This window comes from Centroberyx affinis, unplaced genomic scaffold (genome assembly GCF_046629955.1).
Source record: "Centroberyx affinis isolate AG114_WGS23_722 - 3 ecotype Tasmania unplaced genomic scaffold, CSIRO-AGI_Caff_v1 ptg007620l_1, whole genome shotgun sequence".
Lineage (NCBI taxonomy): Eukaryota > Metazoa > Chordata > Actinopteri > Beryciformes > Berycidae > Centroberyx > Centroberyx affinis.
This window is the reverse complement of record NW_027283843.1, coordinates 148,292-170,000: the sequence shown is the minus strand read 5'-3', so window position 1 is coordinate 170,000 and position 21,709 is coordinate 148,292. Positions and strand designations below refer to the sequence as shown.

The 21,709-nt window shown below is 39.7% G+C and overlaps 2 protein-coding genes across 2 annotated transcripts in view; both read left to right on the top strand.

The window, feature by feature from the left end:
- LOC139639738 (NACHT, LRR and PYD domains-containing protein 12-like) overlaps nucleotides 1-2,448 on the top strand; it is an 18,393-nt gene extending 15,945 nt beyond the window's left edge. The window contains exons 11-12 of the mRNA XM_071513888.1: nucleotides 274-320; nucleotides 565-2,448. Coding sequence (XP_071369989.1) covers nucleotides 274-320; nucleotides 565-1,118 — 601 coding nt within the window. The 3' untranslated portion in view covers nucleotides 1,119-2,448. The remainder of the gene's footprint in view (nucleotides 1-273; nucleotides 321-564) is intronic.
- Nucleotides 2,449-11,290: 8,842 nt separating this feature from the next.
- On the top strand, nucleotides 11,291-21,389 carry LOC139639742 (ADP-ribosyl cyclase/cyclic ADP-ribose hydrolase 1-like). Its single transcript, XM_071513891.1, has 11 exons — nucleotides 11,291-11,378; nucleotides 12,163-12,269; nucleotides 12,509-12,579; nucleotides 15,231-15,363; nucleotides 16,353-16,476; nucleotides 16,682-16,746; nucleotides 17,954-18,021; nucleotides 19,242-19,325; nucleotides 19,733-19,837; nucleotides 20,230-20,276; nucleotides 21,198-21,389. Exons 2-11 carry the CDS (start codon nucleotides 12,177-12,179, stop codon nucleotides 21,206-21,208), a joined length of 801 nt encoding a protein of 266 aa, XP_071369992.1. The 5' UTR covers nucleotides 11,291-11,378; nucleotides 12,163-12,176; the 3' UTR covers nucleotides 21,209-21,389.
- The last annotated feature ends 320 nt before the right edge of the window (nucleotides 21,390-21,709 follow it).

Here is a 21,709-nt window from a genome sequence, read left to right as displayed (position 1 = left end):
TTACAGGAGTGGAGTGACTCCTGTTACCGTACAGACTCGGTCTGGTGGTTTTACTCCGCTCTGCTCCAGTCTGTACCAACATATGAACATTCACTCTGATTCATAAATTCAGTGTGAACGGAGCTGCTGAGAAGCTGAGGAATATTGTTTCATGTTGAATGGAGGATATGAGTGACGGCGTCTGGAAAATCACTCATATGGAAGGTTATGAAGGTTATTTGTTCATTATCAAAGAGATTATGCTGTCTGACTTTATTTACCCCCCCCCCCCAGGTTGGACCATGATGCAGTGCGGTGGTTGAAACCAGGTCTGAGGAAGTGTAAGTGTTTATTTAGTTTGATTCATGAAAACAAAGCAGCACATTCAGTTTCTATTTAAATAGAAAGCTCATGTGTGACATCTATTCATTCAAATCCTACTCTGAAGAAAGATGGCTGACAAAATGTGTCATCATGAAACTGAAGAAATGAACAGTCAATCTGTTAATAAATCAACCGATAATAAACACAACAGGTGTATTAGATGAGAAGCTGCTGCTGTATTGAGTCTTGTTCTCTCATCAGATGCCTGTGAACTCACACTGGACCCAAACACAGCACACAGAAACCTCTTCCTGTCTGAAGACAACAGAAAGGTGACGAGGGTGAGAGAGGAGCAGCCATATCCTGATCACCCAGAGAGATTTGACTCCTGTCCTCAGCTGCTGTGTAGAAATGGTCTGACTGGTTGCTGTTACTGGGAGGTCGAGTGGGAAGGATGTGTTCATATAGGAGTGACTTACAGAGGAATCAGTAGGAGAGGAGTGGGTGATGACTGTCTGCTTGGAGGGAATGAAAAGTCCTGGAGTCTGATCTGCTCTGGTAACAGTTACCTTGTCTGTCACAATAACAGAGAAACATTCATACCTCCCCTCTCCTCCTCTGACTCTAACAGAGTAGCAGTGTATCTGGACTGGCCTGCTGGCTCTCTGTCCTTCTACAGAGTTTCCTCTGACACACTGATCCACATCCACAGCTTCCACTCCACATTCACTGAACCACTCTGTCCTGGGTTCTGGATCTGGTCTAGGTTTGGGTTCTGGTCTGGGTCTGGTTCCTCAGTGTGTCTTGTCAGATAGAGGAGGGAGAGAGAAACACTCACACTGCTGACCAAAGACAGCTGCTGAGATGATGGTTCACTCTGTACAGGATCACACACACACACACACACACAGACACACACACACACAGACACACACACACAAACACACACACACAGACACACACACATACACACACACACACACTGACGCACACACACATACACACACACACACTGACACACACACACACACACACTCACACGCGCGTGCACACACACAGACACACGCGCGCGCACACACACAGACACACACACACTGACACACACACACGCGCGCACACACACACACACGCGCGCACACACACAGACACACACACACTGACACACACACACGCGCGCACACACACACACACACACACACACTGACACACACACACACACACACTGACACACACACACACACACACACGCTTTACTAAATAGAGTGTATTGTGTGTGTTGGGTAACTGAACTGGGTTTTAACAACAAGAACATGGACATTTTATTGTGAAAACGAAATGAATGAGAAATTAAACCAGACAGAATCAAGTTATGGTTGTTCATCTTAGAGTCTGTTGTTGATGATTGACAAGTTGAAATATCTTTCTGTAGCAACATTTGGTATTTTATTGTCATCTCATCATTCCAAGATATAAACTTCTATCTAGTTTTCTGTAATTGTTTGTCAGAATGAAAGTTTCTCCTAAATGAACATTGTTTGGTCTTCATCTTTTCCAACAAGCAGCTTCAACTTTGAGAGAGTGAGAGAACACACACACACACACACACACACACACACACACACACACACACACACACACACACACACACAGTTATCATCAGCAGTTTCAACTCTGATATAAATAATGTGATGGATGAAGCTTCTCAGCTGCTTCTAGCTCAGTGAGATCAGCAGCTGCTTGTCATGTGACAGGTTGCTGACCTCTGACCCCTCTGGTGACATGTGGACATGTACACAGACTGGACAAAATATTAGGAACACTTCACTCTTTTCATGAGGCAAACGGACAAAGTGAATCCAGCTGAAAGAAAACTATCATGTTAAATCTATTTCAGCCTGAAGGAGGAGATGTAGGATTACAACAGATAGAAATGTAAAGTTCACTGAGACTCTGAGACCAGATGTTCCTGACAGTCCAACTCTGATGTGATGGATATGATGCAGTTTGAATGAATCAATGTGATGATGATGATGATGATGATGATGATGATGATGATGATGATCCTGGTTTCAAGGCTTGGGCCACTTCAGTGAGTTCTCAAAGCCAACCCTGTAAAGAGTGAGAATCTGAAGCAGAGCCACATCTGACGGTTTAATAAATTATATTATTGCCACACCAACATGAATACTGAAGACTATTCATAATACATCTAGAGACCAGAGAGCTAATACTGATCAATGACATCATATCCCTTATGCAGCTCTGGAGGAATCTGATTGGATGTTGGAGGCAGGCGGGACTGGTGTTAAATATAATAAATCCTTAATCCTGACCCTTAATCCTGATCCTGATCCTTAATCCTGATCCTTAATCCTGATCCAGAGAATAATAATAATTATAAAATGAAATTAGACAAAACTTTATTGATCCTGCGGGGAAATCAGCAACAGGATCCAGCAAAGAAAAATATAATCTAGTAAGAATCTATTAAAAGCAGTTGATATAAACAGAACACATTGAATAGAAATATGTATAAAAGTATGACAAAGTATTTATTCCAAAATAACAGCAGTGGATCTTATTGAGACAAAGAGAATCAATTCAAAATATTTACAATATGAAAATTTACCAGAAAGAATAAATATGTTCCTTATTAAAATATAAAAGAGCTGAGAGTAAACAGAGAGCGAGGTTACAGCAACAATATGGATTATATTCACACTTAATATTCATTCCTAATAATCAATAATCAACATCATGACAGGTTTAAAGACCTGGGCCAAACTGGACCTGGTTGGACCCAGTTTTGACCAGAGACCGGTTTCACAGGTCCAGGTTCTGCTCAGTGAAGTCAGGAGGGAAACTGCAGCAGCGGCGGCTTTATGGATGAGAACAACACGCTCACACCTCCTTTGTTGTGAAATCGACCGGATTGTTCAGCCGAAGACGTCGTTGCCTTGGCGACCAGCTGTCCATCACAGAGAGGACGAAGCTCCACGAAGCTACCGGCTCTTTCTGAGATCTCTTGTCTCGTTTGAAACGTCTCGCCGTTCTCATCTCTGGATCTGTAGTTCACACCGGACGCTGTACAAAACACGCAAAACATGTTATTAAAGTTAAATGACATGACGCTAACATGTAACGGAAAGAGGAGGAAGAATACTTTACTAGCTACGTGACCTTCGACCCGCATAACGTTATTAACAACGTCAGGTCACTAGACAAGAGACCGTAGACCTGCGTAGTCTTGGATGTGATCCTTAATAAACAGCTTGTAGCTTGTCAACCCTCTGAGTAACTTAATAATAATAATAATAATAATAACTTTATTTGTATAGCACTTTTCTAAAAACAATGTTTACAAAGTGCTTTACATACAGTAAAATCCAACAGTAGCAATAAAAGAAAATAGGCATAAAAAGTAAAATATGATGTAGACAGGTACAACTAAAAAAAACAAAAAACACAAACCAACAGAGATACAATTGAAAACAGATCAAACTTTTTCATAAAAGTGTGTGCCAAAAAGGAAATTATAAAAAATAAAAAATATGAATAAAAGGTAATACAGGAGATAAACAGGTGCAACTAATCATGATGATGTCACCACGGGGAGTGATGTCATGATGATGTCACCACAGGGTTCCGAAGGGTTTGAAGCCTAAGGATCCGGTTTACGATCTCCGCTGTGTCGACGTGTTTTGGAGGCGGAGCGGCCAGAGAGAGGCTGAGCCTGGTCTGTAACCGACAACCTGTTGATCACTGGACAGACGACCTGTCAATCACTAGGAAAACAACCCTGTTTTATAACCGTTACATCTGTTAATGACAGTTATTTTGAAAATCTCCATAAGGACACACATTAGAAGAGGTTAAATTAGCTGCTGAGACCAAAACTTCTTGTGGAGAAATGTCTTGTTTATAAGTTTGATTTCTTTTTGCCAATAGTGATAATATTCTTCTGGTGTTGTTTTTTCTATTTGAATTTTGTCAGTGGTGGTTGTGTGTGAGGGTTAGTTGGTGTTTTTTGGTCAGGTATTCCAAGGGGTCTCTCTCTGGGTGTCTCCTCCAGTGTGTCAGTACTGTGGGGAGACTCTGTCAGTGAGTCAGTACTGTGGGGAGACTCTGTCAGTGAGTCAGTACTGTGGGGAGACTCTGGACCGCTGTGTACCAGGTGGCTCCAGATCTTAGCTGCTCTTTTCTCTATATGGACTAGCAGAGGGAATCTCCCATGATGCTCTGCTCTACAGGCCCAGTCTGGACTCTTCCTGTGCCTCCTGGAGGCACAGGAAGAATTCTTTGCAGAATTCCAAATGCAGAATTTCAGTCAGGCTTTTGTCCCAGGTTTCATCGTTGCATTAGAAATGAAGGAGGAGGATCTATTAATCAAAGGCAAACTCAATGTAGAAAGACAGAGCTGGAAGGCAGCAGCAGCAGTCTGTGTGGACTCTGGACTCCACAGGCCTGGGGGCCCCAGCAGTCTGTGTGGACTCTGGACTCCACAGGCCTGCGGGCCCCAGCAGTCTGTGTGGACTCTGGACTCCACAGGCCTGGGGGCCCCAGCAGTCTGTGTGGACTCTGGACTCCACAGGCCTGGGGGCCCCAGCAGTCTGTCTGGACTCTGGACTCCACAGGCCTGGGGGCCCCAGCAGTCTGTGTGGACTCTGGACTCCACAGGCCTGCGGGCCCCAGCAGTCTGTCCCCTGGGCCCGGGCCTAACACTGCAGGAGCTGAGCTGAGTTTAACATTCAGGAATGATTCCAACTCTGATGTACATTAAGTACATCAGAACTGAACTGTCTTACTTACTGATACTATATTGTATAACATATTATGTTATACTATACTTCAGATTTTGACATATATATTTTATACTTTATACTGTATACTTTATACTATGTCTATACTATATTTATTTATCTGTAAACTATAGCCCACAGGCCCTGTCTATATATGTATAACAGCCATATTTATTATAATAGTTAAACATAGTCACCTTCATGAGCCATTACTGTCTCACCACTGTTTATTTCCTTCTGCATTTAGTTTCATTGTGTTCTGATTTGTTTGATTTGTTGATTTTATTTACTATTTGGATTAATTTCCCTCCAACCTCACCAGGTCAGATTCCTCGTATGTGTTAATGTACCTCGCAATAAAGTTGATTCTGATTCTGATGTTGCACCTGAACACAGACACAGCTTCAGCATCTAACTGACTAGTTTCACTGTAACTGTTAGTTTAGACTTTACACACTGACTTCAGACTAAACGCATGTTCAGCTGCGTTCACACTCTCACAGTCACACACGCTCGTACACTAATTTTTTGTCTGATTTATCTGAGCTCTTATCAATCATCAGCTCTAATTATGACAATATAATCATTATTGGTGACTTTAATTTACACATTGACAATAAGACAGACAAGAAGGCTACTGACTTTTCACATTTATTGGAAGATCTGAGCTTCATACAACATGTTAATAAACCAACTCATAGCTGTGGTCATACCTTAGACCTTGTCATTACACAGGGACTTTCTGTTGACATTTCATCAGTTATGGATGTGGTTTTGTCTGGTCACTACTTAATTGAATTCACTGCCTCTCTTCATATGCTGCATGGTAATTCTAGACGCACTGTAAAAAGACGATGTCTTGCATCTGAAATGGCAGAAAATTTTATCTTGCATATAAATGATATGTCTTTGCCATCTCTCCCTTCATCTGTTGATGATCTAGTGGATAATTTAAATACAAAATTACAAACAGCTATTGACCATATTGCCCCAGTCAGGTACAAAAAAAATCCTCAAAAACAAAAAGCACCATGGAGAAAACAGAATATCAACCAACTCAAAAGAAACTGTCGCAAAGCTGAACGGAGATGGAGAAAGACAAAACTTCAGGTCCACCAAGATATCTCAAAAGAACTCCTAGCAGAATTCAATGCAGCGATCAGAAACGCCAGGCGATCTTATTTCTCTGAACTTATAAATACAAATTCTAACAATCCAAGGGTTCTTTTTTCAACTGTTGATAATCTTATAAACCCTGCCCCTAATTATTACTCTGACTACCTGAGCGTTACTAAATGCAATTAATTTTCTGCCTATTTTAGAGATAAGATTGCAGCCATCAGAATGAATATTATTCAGAAAAAGCTGGACAATGCACCACAAAGTATTGCCCCAAAATTTGAATGCACCATGCACTTTTTTACATCAGTGAACCGGGAAATGATCAAGAAAGTTGTCTGTTAAGTTAAGTGAGTTAAAATCCTCTACCTGTGCTCTTGATCCCATTCCCACCACTTTTTTAAAATTGGTTTTCAGCTGTTTTGCAGTGGAAGTTTTTAACAATAATGAATCACTCGCTGTTCACAGGCACCTTTCCTACAGCTTTTAAAACCGCTGTAATTAAACCACTGCTTAAAAAAGACAACATAGATTGTTCTGTCATCTCTAACTACAGACCAATCTCCAACCTGCCTTTTCTGAGTAAGATTTTAGAAAAAAAATGTTTTTAAACAGCTGAATGACTTCCTCTGCGACAACATTGTGTTTGAAAAATTCCAGTCTGGCTTCAGGACCCAGCACAGTACGGAAACAGCTCTAGTCAAAGTTGTGAATGACCTCAGGATGAACACTGATGAGAAAAAGCTCTCTGTGCCGCATTCGACACTGTAGATCATAATATTCTGCCGGACAGACTTGAACACTGGGTCGGTCTCTACTGGCACAGTTCTTAAATGGTTCAGGTCTTACTTAACCGGTCGAAAATTTTATGTGGCCATGGATGACCACTCCTCCGATAAAATAGACCTGACATGTGGTGTTCCGCAGGGCTCTATCTTAGGCCCAGTTCTTTTCAGTCTGTATATGTTACCGCTCGGCAATATTATTAGAAATCGCAGCATCAATTCCCATGATTACGCAGATGATACCCAGCTATATATCTCTGTAAGCTCAAATGATTACAGTTCTATCAACGACTTGATCACAAGCCTCTCTGACATAAGTCTGTGGATGACTCAGAACTTCTTACAGCTAAATCAAGACAAAACTGAGATCCTAGTTATTGGAGCAAAAGCTGAGAGAGAAAAACTGTCCGACCGCCTAAAATTATTCGCACTAAACACCAAGGAACAGGTCAAAAACCTTGGTGTTATTATTGATTCTGACCTAAATTTTGAATGTCACATTAGAAACGTGACTAAAGCGTTTCTCTCCCAGGCAGACACAGAAAAGTTAATTCATGCTTTTATCTCCAGCAGGCTGGATTATTATAACGCTCTTCTGTCTGGAGTCTAAGAAAGCTGTTAGTCAGTTTCAGCTCATACAGAACTCAGCAGCCTGTGTTCTGATGAAAACCAGACAGAGAGCACACATTACTCCAATCTCCAATATCTGTCTGACATGGTTAAGACATACTGTATGTGCCCACTAGGTCCCTTAGATCCTCTGACTCAAACCTGTTGATTGTTCCTCAGGTCAGAACTAAAAGGCAGATGGAGAGGCAGCCCCTAAAACTCTGGAGCAGTCTGCCTGAAAGTCTCAGGGGCTTCACATCTCTTTACCACTGCTTTCTCCTGAAGTGTTTTTTTTTTACCTAATGGTTGTTTTATTTTGTCTTATCCTGCTATTTTAATTTTATTTTATTGTATTTTGTTTTGGTTTTTTTCCCCTTGTTTTTATTATTTTATCATAAATGTTATGACAATCTGCTTTTATGTTAAACACTTTGTGTTGCATTTTATGCATGAATTGTGCTATATAAATAAAGTTTATTATTATTATTATTATTATTATTATTATACTGGGATCTGTTCAACCACAGTCTGCTGTCGGACACTGGGAACTGACCGGTGTCATACATGATGATTCAGGGTCACAGGATTATCTGTCAGTCTGACCTTTGACCTCCTTACTGTCGGCTGTAATGGTGATCAAGGAATTGAAGCTTGTTCTGCTGTTGGAAGTCTCTCTGGATAAGAGTTAGATAAAAGAAGAGAAGGTAAATTTAAAGTGGGATGAAACCCCAAACTCACTTCGTTTCAGATGTTCCAGTCTTCCAGTCTTGTTGTAATCTCGACAATACATCGCGTAATGTCGTCTTCCTGGATTTTATGTGCACACAACTTTGTATTTTTCTAAACTGAGGAGTGGGCGGAGACACAGGCATTTTCTTTACGCTTTAAAATGACGCTATAACACAATTTTCAACACACTCTTCAACCTTCTATCACATTTCTGCTTTAAAACATCGAACAGCGGCCGGTGCAGAGCCTCACTGTCACATATCAGACCTGAATGAAGCTGCCAACAGTCAATGTGACTCTCAGCGGTTTTATTTTTGGTGTGAAGAAAAAGAGGCTGGGAAAGGAAACAAGTCGTTTTCCTGTAGTTCCTCATTCAGCCTCTAGATGTCAGTGCAGCGCTGTTTGTTTTCCTGTTTCCTGATTTAGCTGATTATTTTCTCCAGAGAAGCTTACACACACACACACAGACACACACACACACACTGACACACACACACACACTTACCTACATCCCCCACTACACAACACACACATTTACCTGCATGTATATAGTATATATAGCATGTGTGTGTGTGTACAGTGTATGTACTGTATGTGTAAACTGTGTGTACAGTGTGTATGTGTATAGTGTGTGTATTGTGTGTGTGTGTGTGTTTGTGTGTATTGTGTGTGTGTGTGTGTGTGTGTGTGGTCTATGCTCTGCTGAACTGATGGAGGATGTCGTAGAAATGGAATCTGTCTACAAACATGACTGTACCTTCCAAAATGTTTTTATTTATTTATTTTGTTTGTTTGTTTGTTTGTTTGTTTATTTAAGAAGGGACAATGCACATTAAATAATATGAGTACTTAAGTACATCATGTAAAAGTGCCAGATTTAGCCGTACAGGCTAGTTTTCATCTGCAGTCCCTGGCAGGTTGATGGCATATAAAAACATTAAGAGAAAAACATACAGGAACACATAGGCACATAAACACATAAGCACAGACAAAAGCATATAAGCACAGACAAATAATAAGACAATGACATAACCCCTACTCCAGATTATGACAGCAGTCCCTGGCAGGTTGATGGTATATAAAGAACATTAAAAGAAAACATCCAAGAGCACATAAGCACATAAACACACAAGCACAGACAAAAACACATAAGCACAGACAAAAACACATAAGCACAGACAAAAGCACATACGCACAGACAAATAGTAAAACAATGACATAACCCCTACTCCAGATTATGACAGCAGTCCCTACAGGTACAGGTTTTTTCTGTAAAATCCATTGTGAAATATAGTTTGGGCAAAAATTCACATTCCTTACAAGATTGTTTTACAGCCTGAAGATAAACATCTCTCGTCAGCCTCAGTCTCTAGATTCCCACGCCACATTCAGAGACACTTTTGTACCTCGGTCTTAAGAGTAAAGAAAAATCTCTCTTGGAATGTGACTTTTAGTCGGTTGATAATAAGCTATGAGTTCACAGCTGTCTTTGCCAAGGTGCTGATATTTACATATTTTACAGCACAGAAATTCAGCATTTTCTTATTCCCGGATTTATTGGGAAATGTCGCTTTGTTTTCTGTGCCTGAATTAAAATATCTTGATGAAGTAAAGATCCATTCATCTGTTTTTCTCATGGTGAGGAAGCACCGAAGTTTGGGATGACAGAAGGATTTACTTCTTATGTGTGGCATATGCTTTGAAATCATTAAATATTCATGATTTCACTGAATTTGATTCTGCTCCTGTTGGGTTTCAGCTTGCGATGCTCTGGGACTTGATGAGAAGGAAATTACAGAGACAATTCTAGTTTTCCACAAGTGCTTACACACATTTTCAGGAACTAAGGCTCATTTACTCATAACTCACAAAAACGTAAAAACACTTAACGCCAAATGCAAAACTCCACACATCTCTTGCACAATGAAGCAGTGTGTGCTCAGTGAAGCCCGTCTGTGAATATCTTATCAGCAGACTCGTTCCTTTTGCATTTTCAGTTGCACTTACACACAGCAGCATGTTGGAAAAGAGTATCATGTTACTTGCCTAGTCAAATATAAAACACACAGAGATACAGTGAATACTGCTGAGGTCTGGTGAGGTCAAGACCTGGCAGGCTTTCACTTCTGGAAAATGTACAAATACATTCAAATACTGTAAATACTACAGTAACAGAAAAAATACTATGCAGTAAACATACATTTCTACTGACAAAATAGGAAAACTCAATTTCATACGATACATGGAACATACTTGCTGTTTACAGTACTATGGTCCACTTGCAGTACTTCATTCTATACTGCTTTCTATACAAAATGAATGGAAGCAGCTAGTGTTTCTGCTACATGTCCTCCATACAGAAGACAACTTTGCTCGAGTCCCAAGTCAGTCTCAAGTCTTGAGACACAAGTCTAAATGTAGATTACCAAGTCAAGTCCAGTCTCAAGCAGTTACAACAATTGTCCTCCACAGATCACAGTACTGTGCAAGTCTTAGGCAGCCTAGATTTTTTATATACTTTTTGTCTTAGATGTTTATTTGTTTTCTGCATTAGTGTGTCAGTACACTGCTCTTTAGTAAATAATAAAAAAAAGTAATTATTTTAATATTCAGAAACTTTTCATTTCATTACTTTTGAAAGCATCTTCGCTTTACCATTTTTTTCACAGTCCAGTGTGTGCAGCTGAAGCGGTCTGAAGTGTGTTGCTAGTGGATGAACCTCCACACTGTGTTGTGTGTCTGTAATGTTTCACCACACAGACACACACTACATCTGGTGATAGAGTCCTGAGACCTGCAGCCTCACACTGAGCCTTTCACTGAAATTAGAGTAAGGAGGATGCAAAAACTCTAATCTAATCTCCAGTGAAACAACGGTCTGTCAGGGGGCGTGGCCTGACAGTCCAGGTGTGGATAAAAGCAGGTACATTTCTACTGAGACTCACAGACCGCTACAGACCAGATCCTCACCTGCTGAGTCGACACTCCTCTCTGATCTGAACTCTACCAAGCAGACGACACAGCACAGAGACAGGTGAGCTTCCTCTACTTTACCATCAGAGATATGTCCTTTTTATCATTATGACACTCAAAGCAAAGCAAAATTAACTTTAAAATGGAACAAAAGACAAAATAATCTCAACTCCCCCACAGCCAGGGGAAGGGAGCTAAAAGAAAAAAATGAGATAAAACTCAGACACTACTGCAGTTTGTTGTGAGTGCATTGTGCCCTATGTAGATAAACACAGACAACCTAATTAAGCTCCTAATATTTTAGTTTCTGTGTAGATAAACGGTAAACCAGTTTTGCCACCAACTTTTAACAGTGATACAATTTTATTTACACCATGTAGACATGATGTCACGGTGCTGTAATGGGAAATGAACAGCCTGGTATCACTCACTACGTTTGTTCATTTTAAAAAGTTTTGTTGTATTTAGCTTTTGATTTTAGTATTACTCTACATTAAAACATCTATTATGGGAAGGAGAGGCGAACGGACAATTATGATTTTTTTGTCATTATTAGTGAAAAACCTAGTTATGTTTATAATGCTCACCATGGAAACACATTCTGTAAACACTGGAATGTCTGTCCTGTATCATCAGTACAGTGGACAGCCATCATAAGTACCTATGTTTTATTCACTGTGTAGAAAACAGTAGATAAAAACCGCATTCACTGTCCCACACATTATGGAGGGCACTGTATATAACTTATATAAATATAATATATATAAATATAATATATATAAACCTTTCTGCATTTTTCTGAAGCAAATGAAGCTCATCTCCAGTGGCTGTTGATGTGTTTACAGAGCTGCTGTGCAGAATGGCAGAGAGCTTTCAGTCTGTCTGGATGGCTCTGCTCCTTGCATCCATCACTATGATGCTTCTTCAGCCAGGTTTGGCTAAAGGTTTACAGGTTTGTCATATAATACATTATACTGTCATGTAATACATTATACTGTCATATAATACATTATACTGTCATGTAATACATTATACTGTCATGTAATACATCAAACTGAGTATTAATTCAATCCGCTGTAGTATTTTGCATTGACAGAATTCTGAAAATACATTTACACAAAACACATTACACCCCTGGCTCTGTGTAGCTAGATGAGCAGTAAGCTTTATAACATTTTCAGTTGTTTTAAGGGACAAGCAGAGTCGATTGAGAAGAAAGTCAAAGAGAAATGTGAAAAATTTGTCAAAAACAATCCTGAAAGGTAAGAGCAATTTCTGTAAAGACGGCAAGTACAATGGTCTGTTATAATGGTCTGTCTGCTATAGAGCTGTCTGCTATAGAGCTGTCTGCTATAGAGCTGTCTGCTATAGAGCTGTCTGATATAGAGCTGTCAGCTATAGAGCTGTCTGCTATAGAGCTGTCTGATATAGAGCTGTTATGACTACCAGACATCATTTAGTCTGACACACTCTGACATTTAACAACAATCTGTCTCCAGTGTTGAGTTTTCAGTCCTGGAGCAGCTCACATTTTAAGATTCTGTTCAGACTGAGACTCATGCAGCATCACACATTAAACCCAGATTTTGGTTTTCAGTGCATGTGAAGGATTATGCAGGCTCAAAACACTGATAATGGACTCCTCCTCCTCCACCATCTCCACACACACACATACACAACAAACCACACACACACAACACGCAGAGAGAGAGAGAGAGAGTTAAAGAGAGAGATACATGTAGCGTTCCACAGCTCCGGTTTCTCCTCCGATTCGACGGTCCGACAGAACCGGGACTTCCCCCCCGGCCGTGTTTCCTCCTCTGTCTGTAGAGCCTCACCACAGGTGCTGATGTCAGCCAAAGACAGCGCACCTGTTGGCTGTTGACAGGGTAGCATGATAGATCGCTATCCATAGTTAACCGTCATACACCTTTGGAGCCAAGATGAAACACTTAAAGGTACTGTTTGTAAGATTCAGAAAATGCTTGATATTAGTGACACCTGGTGGCCGTTAAGGTAACTGCAGTCAGCATCCTGTTGCTCGTGCTCGTGTGTGCCCGCACTCCGTAGGCGCGAGCGAGCATCCTGTGTATCGGCCAAAACAGTGACCATATGAACGTGATGGACCGGCATCATATCATGATAGATGAGGAAGCAGTTTCTTTTTTTTTTTACTTGCATTCAAATGTCAGTCACATTTGCTGATCGCCATGGCGACACAGAGAAAAAAGTACGACCTCAAATTCAAGCTGTCAGTTTCAAATTTGCTGAACAAAACTCAGGAGAAGCAGAAGCAAGACATTTCTCCGTTGATCTTTTTTTTTTTTCAATCTTTTTTCTAAGGTAGGCTACCGGTATTTTGATACGGGGCTCTCTCTCTCTCTCTCTCTCTCTCTCTCTCTCTCTCTCTCTCTCTCTCTCTCTCTCTCTCTCTCCCTCTCTCTCTGTGCTTTAGAACATAACCGCTGTGAAACAATCAGAAAATAACGTTTTATTTCTCTGATTCACCGGCTTTCTCGCTACTACCGCTCCCTCTCTTCATTCAATTTCTAGCTCGCTCGACCATCTCTCTCTCTCTCTCTCTCTAGCTCGCTCGACCATCTCTCTCTCTCTCTCTCTCTCTCGGGCTATTAATTGAAGTTATATGTATGTTAAGTATGTTTTCAGTGCTGTGTTTTTGTGAGGAGGAACTGTGACTATGTGTGAACTTTGTCGGGTGATAACGTGACATTGGCTGTATTTATAACATTATAGGTCGGCGTTAGCTTGCTAGCCAGTTTTCATATGTGAAAACAGCAATAGTTTCACCGTGAGGCTCAGCAATGTCGCTATCTGTTCTCTGCAATAACGCTTACTGTTAGTGAACTACACGGAATATGTAACGTTATATGTATTCATCATTTCCTGAATGACTGTAGTTCACCTTGCTGTGTCATTACAGCTTACCATTGTTTATTTCACCGTTACTGTAAATCAGCATTGTAGTTCACTGTACAAACGCCAGATCCATGCAGCGTAGCTAAGTTACAGCTAGCTGGCTAACCTTAGCATAGCTTTGTTTACAGTTAGATAACGTTATTTGGCCGCCGCTGCCGCACACGGGAGAAGTTTGCCTTCAGGGCTTTCTGCCAGAAAGCCTTTCTGACAGAAATCCACGGTTATGGTTTAGGTAGGGGTTAGGGTTACCCTAAGGCTTTCTACCAGAAAGCCCTGAAGGCAAACTTGTCCCGTGTGCGCCGCTGCCTTGCATCACTCTTGGCTAGTAGAAGGCATCGTTATACACCTTTGCTTTGTAACGTTACATCATTTATTGTTGGCTAAAATCAACACTATTTGTCATAATAGCTACATAACTTAGTATCATGGATCACGTTAGCTGGTGAAGTGATTTGGCAAACTAGCCAACTAACATATCCACTCAGAAAGTATTACGTTACGAGCAAGCGAGCTATAGAAGTAGTGAAGCTGAAGAGACGCCACGGGAGCGCGCATCACGTCACATCCGTTGGAATCTCCCGGAAAAAACAGCCTGAGTCCTTCACATAGAATGTAGCTTTACACACTGTGACAGGCAACGGAGAAAGTCGGCGGAGGTCTCATTTTTTAAGTTACGTTACAACCCGTTCACACATTGGCAATAAAAAACGATTTATACATGTAAAAAGTTTGTAAAAGTTACATATAGAACCTTTAAGATAATATTCAACATGTTTGTCATAATGGTCAAGACGGGAAAAAGAAACAGACTGCGTTGAGAGTTTGTGACGAGTTTCTGAGTTGAGATGTCTGACTGTTCTTTAAATGTGCTGAAGATAAAACCAGACCTGCGTACATTCAGTCATTCATTAACAATGATGTTTTTGCTTCAGTTTATGAATCAAATGAGTGAAATTATTATACTGATGTAATCCAGGGTAAAGATCAGTTGTGACACCTTCTGGAAGAAGTTCACCAGTGCCTTTGTCAAGAAGGATCCAGATACCATCAAACAAGAAGATTACAAGGACCTGCTCGAGGCAGAGCCCATTAAAATACAAAAGGACGAGGTGAGAAACCACCACAGTCATGTCAGACATCACACCAGTGTTCATGTTTATTTTATTTATTTATTTAAAAGGGACAATGTACAGTTCAAACATAAATGTCACCATTTGATGCACCGTACCAGATTATAGCTGCAAGCTAATTCACATCTGTAGTCCCTTGGCAGGTCAAAATGTGTGTTCATGTGTTCAGTGAGTGTCTAACACTAGTAATGTAACGAACTACTTTTTCAAATTAATAACGCAATTACAATTACTGAAATTTAAATGGGCTCGTTACTCGTTACTGGATTATCCGGTTTATGAACATCCGACTTTACGGTGGAGCAAGTGAATCAAAAGTCTACCAACCTCCCTGAGACAAATCTGGAGACTTTTTCTGACCATGGGAAGCAAAGTTAATGAGTTGAATCCCAAAGCATTTGGCAATAAATTGGTCCGGCTGATGCAGGTTTTCTCTACTTGCTTGTCTGATCCAGAGAGTCTGATGATCACAGCTTCCCACAGCAGGGGCTGTAGGATAGGGTGCACTTGTAATTATTACCGGTGTACGCTGAAACTGGCCCGGGTGGGCGGAGTCAGCACTTATATTAAAACGGGCTACTCTGCGGCGTGCATAACAAGTGCAGCATTATGTTGATATGCAAATTATCGTATGACATCATCTGGCAGCCAATAGCTACTTTCCTTGGAAAGTGATATCATCATAGTGATAATGGGTACAATGATAGATCAAATTTGACAGTTGTCTTGTCCCACACTAAAATAATATAGCTATGTGTAATAAGAGAATTGAAGCAGACATTTAAAAGTAACGCAAAAGTTACTTTCCCTAGTAACGAATTACTTTTATTATGCAGTAATTGGTAGAGTAATGAAATTACTTTTTGAGAGAAGTAACTAATAACTGTAACTAATTACTAATTTTCAGTAACTTGTCCAACACTGTCTAACACACTGCCTGTAATGCTGTCTTCCTTGTGCTCTCTCAGCTCCTGCTGTACAGTGACACTGAACTCTTGCTGCCGGATAATCCGGAAACCTATGTCCATATTTGGCAGACCATATATGGAACCCTACAAGGCCAAAACTGGTGTGGAAAGGAAAACAGCAACGGTAATATTACAATTAATTTCAGTGTGAGCTATGTATAACATACAGGCTGCCCCTATGGCATTGATTCTTTATGGTATTTTCCCATGTGATTAGAAGCAGGTAACCTGTACAGGTTAGAGCAGTGTGTCCCTCTAACACTCACACTGTGTGACTAGAACCAGGAATGACTCTGATGGCTTGCTCTCCTCTCTTCTCTCTCCTGTAGAAGTCTTTAGTAAAAATTGCTCTACCATTCCATACAATATGTACTGGGCCGCCGTCTCAACTGCGGTGAGTGTGTGTGTTGGATATTTCTGAACTAATTAGCAGCTAGCTAGCTAACAATATGAGTGAAAGAACATGCCAGTGAAAGATTTTCTTTGCTCTCACATGAGCAGTAACAAAGGTTTCTAATTCAGTTTTTTTTCTGGAACATTCCAGTTGCCCTTCTCCCTAAGGCTGGTTCACATCAGTAACCCAACGGCCAAGTTAGCGATTAGCAAGCGAGTCCCAGTTGGGCCCTTCACACCAGAAACACATTTCTCCACGCAGCAGCTCTCCTGCTCTCCAGGAAAACACCATGAAACACTACAGATGCTCCTATCTGCATTATATCAACACAGAAGAACAAAGACATTCAGTGATCAGTTTACCAGAGTCTTCACTGTTGTTGTTGATGAATGAATTTTAAATGCAACACATTGTAGGATGATGATCTATCTGGTTTTGAATTATCACTTGCCTTTAGAAAACTGAGTCTGTTATTGAATTTAGTTTGTTTATTTATAGGCTACTTAATTTATTTATTTATTTAGAGAGAGAAAGAGAGAGAGAAAGAGAGAGAGAGAGAGAGAGAGAGAGAGAGATCTAGGTCCCCTAGGCTTTCCTAATTATTGCCTGATCACAAGTCACGACTCTGAGAAAACAAACAGATAAACCTGACTGCTTTGATATGAGGGAGTTTGTGAAGAAAGGGAGAAACGGAGAAGCTGGAAGATATAAAGTTCATCCCTGATGTGGAAAAGCACAGTGAGCTGTCAGCAGTGAACAGATGAAGCTTTGCTGTTTCCACAGGTTTTCTCCTCCTGTAGAGCAGGAGAGCTGCTGGCCGGAGAAAAACGCTTCCGGTGCCAACGGCCCAACTGAGACTCGCTCATGAAATTGTGTTGCTGTGAAGCTAGCATCATGCACAGATTTGATCTGCTGCTTTGAGCAGCCAGTTCTGTTTCATTACAGCTACAGCTTCGGTTTCCATCTTTCTCCCTCTGGCCTGATAAAAGCATCTGCTAAAGGCCTAAATGTTCCAGTTACCAGCAGAAAGAAAACAGCATCTACTGTACACAGTTTACATCTTATCAGTAATATCATCACTGCATCTGAGAGATTCATTTTGGAGTCAGAGTTACCACTCCCTAAATGTATTATAATCCTGTTTGCCTGACAGGGACATGAAACTGATTCTGCTGAAATAATCTGATGTTTTGTGTTTCCACTCCAGTTGGCAAAGAAAGCATTAGGTATCGTCACTGTGTTACTGGATGGAAAGAAGGGATACACGCCCGACAGGTAAATCAGATTCACTTGTAATGAGATAAATCAGGTTCACCCACACACACACACACACACACACCAGTGAACTATATTGATACATAAAGGGACTGGTCTGTGACATTAGCCGTGTATTTTAGGGGGATTTAATTTGCAATTAATTTTAAGAATAACTTTGATTTCAGATGTTAAAACATCAACATACAAAAGATCCAAAGATATTCACAGTAATGGCATTCAGAGAAAAAGTCAACTAATTAAAGAAAGCCGCTGTTCTCTACAAAGTTCTCCACAAAGACACTAATGTGTTTCTGTGATGGACTGACAGGCACTGGGTCAAAGTGAAGTGGTGTTTGGTTGCTTGTGATCTGAATTTTTTTTTTTGGAACACTACAGTCTGTTTTATCCAGGTTGATGGATAATGCTCATGCAGTTTTTACAGTAGTTCTCCAGCAGTGTCAGGTTTTGTTGTAATGCTGTAGGAGATAATAAAACCAAATCATTTGCATACAACAGGACCTTGACTTGTTTTCCCTGCAGCTCTAGTCCTGGGCTTGCAGATTATATTTCTGGATGTAAATGTTAAACAGGGCAGGGAAGATTGCAGCCTGATGGACTCTTCTGCCTAGATTAAATAAATCAGTTCTCTAATTTACAATCTTCACACAGCATTGATTGTCAGAGTATTTGGATTTAATTAAATCATATACTCTGCCACCAATCCCACTTTGGAGAAGTTGAAAACATTGTCGTGCCACATTGAATCAAACGGCTTTTTCAGGTCTACAAAGCAAATACAGAGTCTTCCCTTGGTTTTGAAGTGGACTAAATTATTAATAGTATGAAGTTTGATGTCTGGGTAAGAAAACAATCTGACTTTTCAGTCTTCAGTCTTCTTTGGGCCTGCTGCTGTTTGTTTCAGCTCCGTTTTCATGAGCAGCTCATTCATCTGTTAGAGGCTGATGAAAATGTAAAACAGAGCAGAGCAGGAATGTTACAGCGCAGTCCTTTGGACAGATCTATGGAGGTTTGAAAAACAAAACAGAGAGGTGTTTTCTCCATCACCACACTCCTGTCCTCTGTGAAACCCTCTGTCCAAACTCCTCCTCTTCCTGTGTATGTGTATTTATGTGAGTGTGTGTGTGTGTGTTCAAGAAGAGATAAACAACAGTAATCCACACTGAATACAAGTAAAAATGACAGATTTCCTGTGCTTGTTTCCTTTTATTCTCTCCAAGCTATTTAGCCTTGTATGACGTGCCCAACTTGCCCAAAAAGAAAGTGACTGGCTTGCGTGTGTTAATGGTCAATGAGGATGGGGTGTAAGTACATTAACAACGTGTTGGCATGTTAATGAATAGAACTATAGTCAATATGTACAGTCATTGTACTTAACTGTATGTGATTTAGAATCCTCAGAGTAATAGAAACACAAATTTTGTCACCTGTATCTGCTATTGCTTAAGCATTTTCTTCAAAACTTTATGGTTTTAGAGTTCCTTTTGACTGCCTTGTTACATATTTCAAAATATATGCACTTACTGCAGCACTTTCTATGGTTATTATTGTTGTAAAAGCTTTACATGTCATCCAGTTAACAAAGTTGATGCTTTTGCACTTCCTGAACATCCCTTTGACTAAAATGTGAACATGTTTCTATATTCTAATGTGTTGTTGTGATTCATTTTCCACTAGTCAATCTCATTATTAAATGTACATTCTCCTTAAGGAATGAAGACACTTGTAAACACAAATCTCTGAAAAAACTGCAAGAAGACATCAAAACCGCCATGGGGTCTGCAGTCTATCAGTATGAGTGCAAATCCATACAGGAGTAAGTTACCTTCACTACAGCAGAACTGCCAGGTTACATGAATTTATTCATATTCAAATCACTTTAACAGAATCCAAAACGGAGCACTAAATACACTTATACCTAAATGAAAAAGACAAATTGATTTTTTTATGAATTTATTTTATTTTCGCGCTCTTTCATTCACTTGTTTTTGTGTTCTTTGATCTCTTTCATCTTGTGTGTATTACGATTTAGTAAAATTAAAATGAGCATGGACGGCGATGTCAGATGCCATCCTTTAAACAGTAATATTGATATCATCCAGTATTACCAACCAGAGCCATAACCAAAAGTGTAATTTACATTTATTTTATACATCTGCTAAGTTGTATTTCTGTATGGAAATAAAGCCCAAAATGTTTATTTTTCAGGGACATCTTACAAATCCTCTCTCCTGAAGATTGGTGGGAAAACCCCTGTGAGTATATTTCTGGGGTATTTGTTTTTTTAGAATCAATAATTTTCTTTTTAATAAACTCCACAATTCAGGGGATTTGAAATGCCAAATCAACAAAGTGGGGCATTCAGGAGCCCGACACTGTAAAATAATATTTTTTAAGAACTGAAATATAAAAATATGAATATTATCATCATCAGGATTTCATCAGAATACTTGGTAATACTTTACATTAAGTGTTCATTCTCCAGTGTTAACATGTATGTGTGTTAGTTTGTATGTATGTGTATGTGTTTTTTTTAAATATATAAATGTTTTGATGATGTATGTACAACTGATAAGTGATAAAGCAACACAGAGTCCAAGACAAATTTCCCCCATGGGGACAATAAAGTATCTTATCTTGATACATTTACTAACATGAATTAAACATCAATAACAACATGAACATAGATTAGTTCATATTAAATGCACATGAACAGCTGAATTAATTTATGTTGTTATACATGTTTTTTAACTAATGTGTTTAATAACATGAATTAAGCATGAACAGTGACATTAACAAGGATGAGTTCATATTAAATGCACAACAAAAAACTGCATTCAGTAATGTTGTTCTACATGTTAATGCCAATGTATTGTCTAAATTGAAAACCTAACTCTTCATGCTTAATTCATGTTAGTAAACGCACTGGTTAATATTATTAACAAAAATGTATGATAGCATTAATAAAAAGCAGTTGTTAATGTGCATATAACATTCATTTTTGTTGATGTTGTTATTTGTGTTTAATTTGTGTTAGTAAATGCATTAGTTAACATTACTTTATGAACACTTAGTTCCCCAGTTCCACCTACTGCAACTATATCACAGATATTCAAAATGTCCCAGATATCACAGATACTGTATGGACCGAAGTAATTGTTATTATTTCATTGCAGACGATGATTAAAGTGCTGGAGACTCACAGCGCCACCTGCTGTTCACTCTGCTGTCAAACTGGGAATTATATACAACAACATGAAATGAAAATCTATCAACACTCAAAGTGATTCTGTTCACAGGAATACAACTTTTAAGGAAGTTATCATTTTCTGACTCTCTCTTTACGCTGATGACTGAGTTCTTTACACTGGTGGCTGATTGCTGTGATTTTCTCTGTGCCATTTAATAAAGCTTCAGCAAAGCATGTGAACTCAGACTTTCATTTCAGCTGCATCACCTTCATACACATAACTATAATAAACACATGATCCTTCATACACATAACTATAATAAACACATGATCCTTCATATCAGGGGCGTCACCAGAGAAATATGTTTTAGGGGACTGAGCCATTCAAAATTCCAGACTTTTCCAGACCTAAATTTCCAGATTTCTTGGAGGACATTAATTGTATCGCACTAAGGGGCTAATTCATAAAACTCCATGGTAACAGAATAGCGGCTGGCA

What these genes read in the sequence shown, in the direction of transcription:
- LOC139639742 (XM_071513891.1), top strand. Translation starts at nt 12,177, where the DNA reads ATGGCAGAGAGCTTTCAGTCTGTCTGGATGGCTCTGCTCCTTGCATCC. An exon ending in TTAAAATACAAAAGGACGAG is followed by an intron (nt 15,364 to 16,352) that starts GTGAGAAACCAC and finishes GTGCTCTCTCAG; the next exon opens with CTCCTGCTGTACAGTGACAC. An exon ending in TGGAAAGGAAAACAGCAACG is followed by an intron (nt 16,477 to 16,681) that starts GTAATATTACAA and finishes TCTCTCCTGTAG; the next exon opens with AAGTCTTTAGTAAAAATTGC.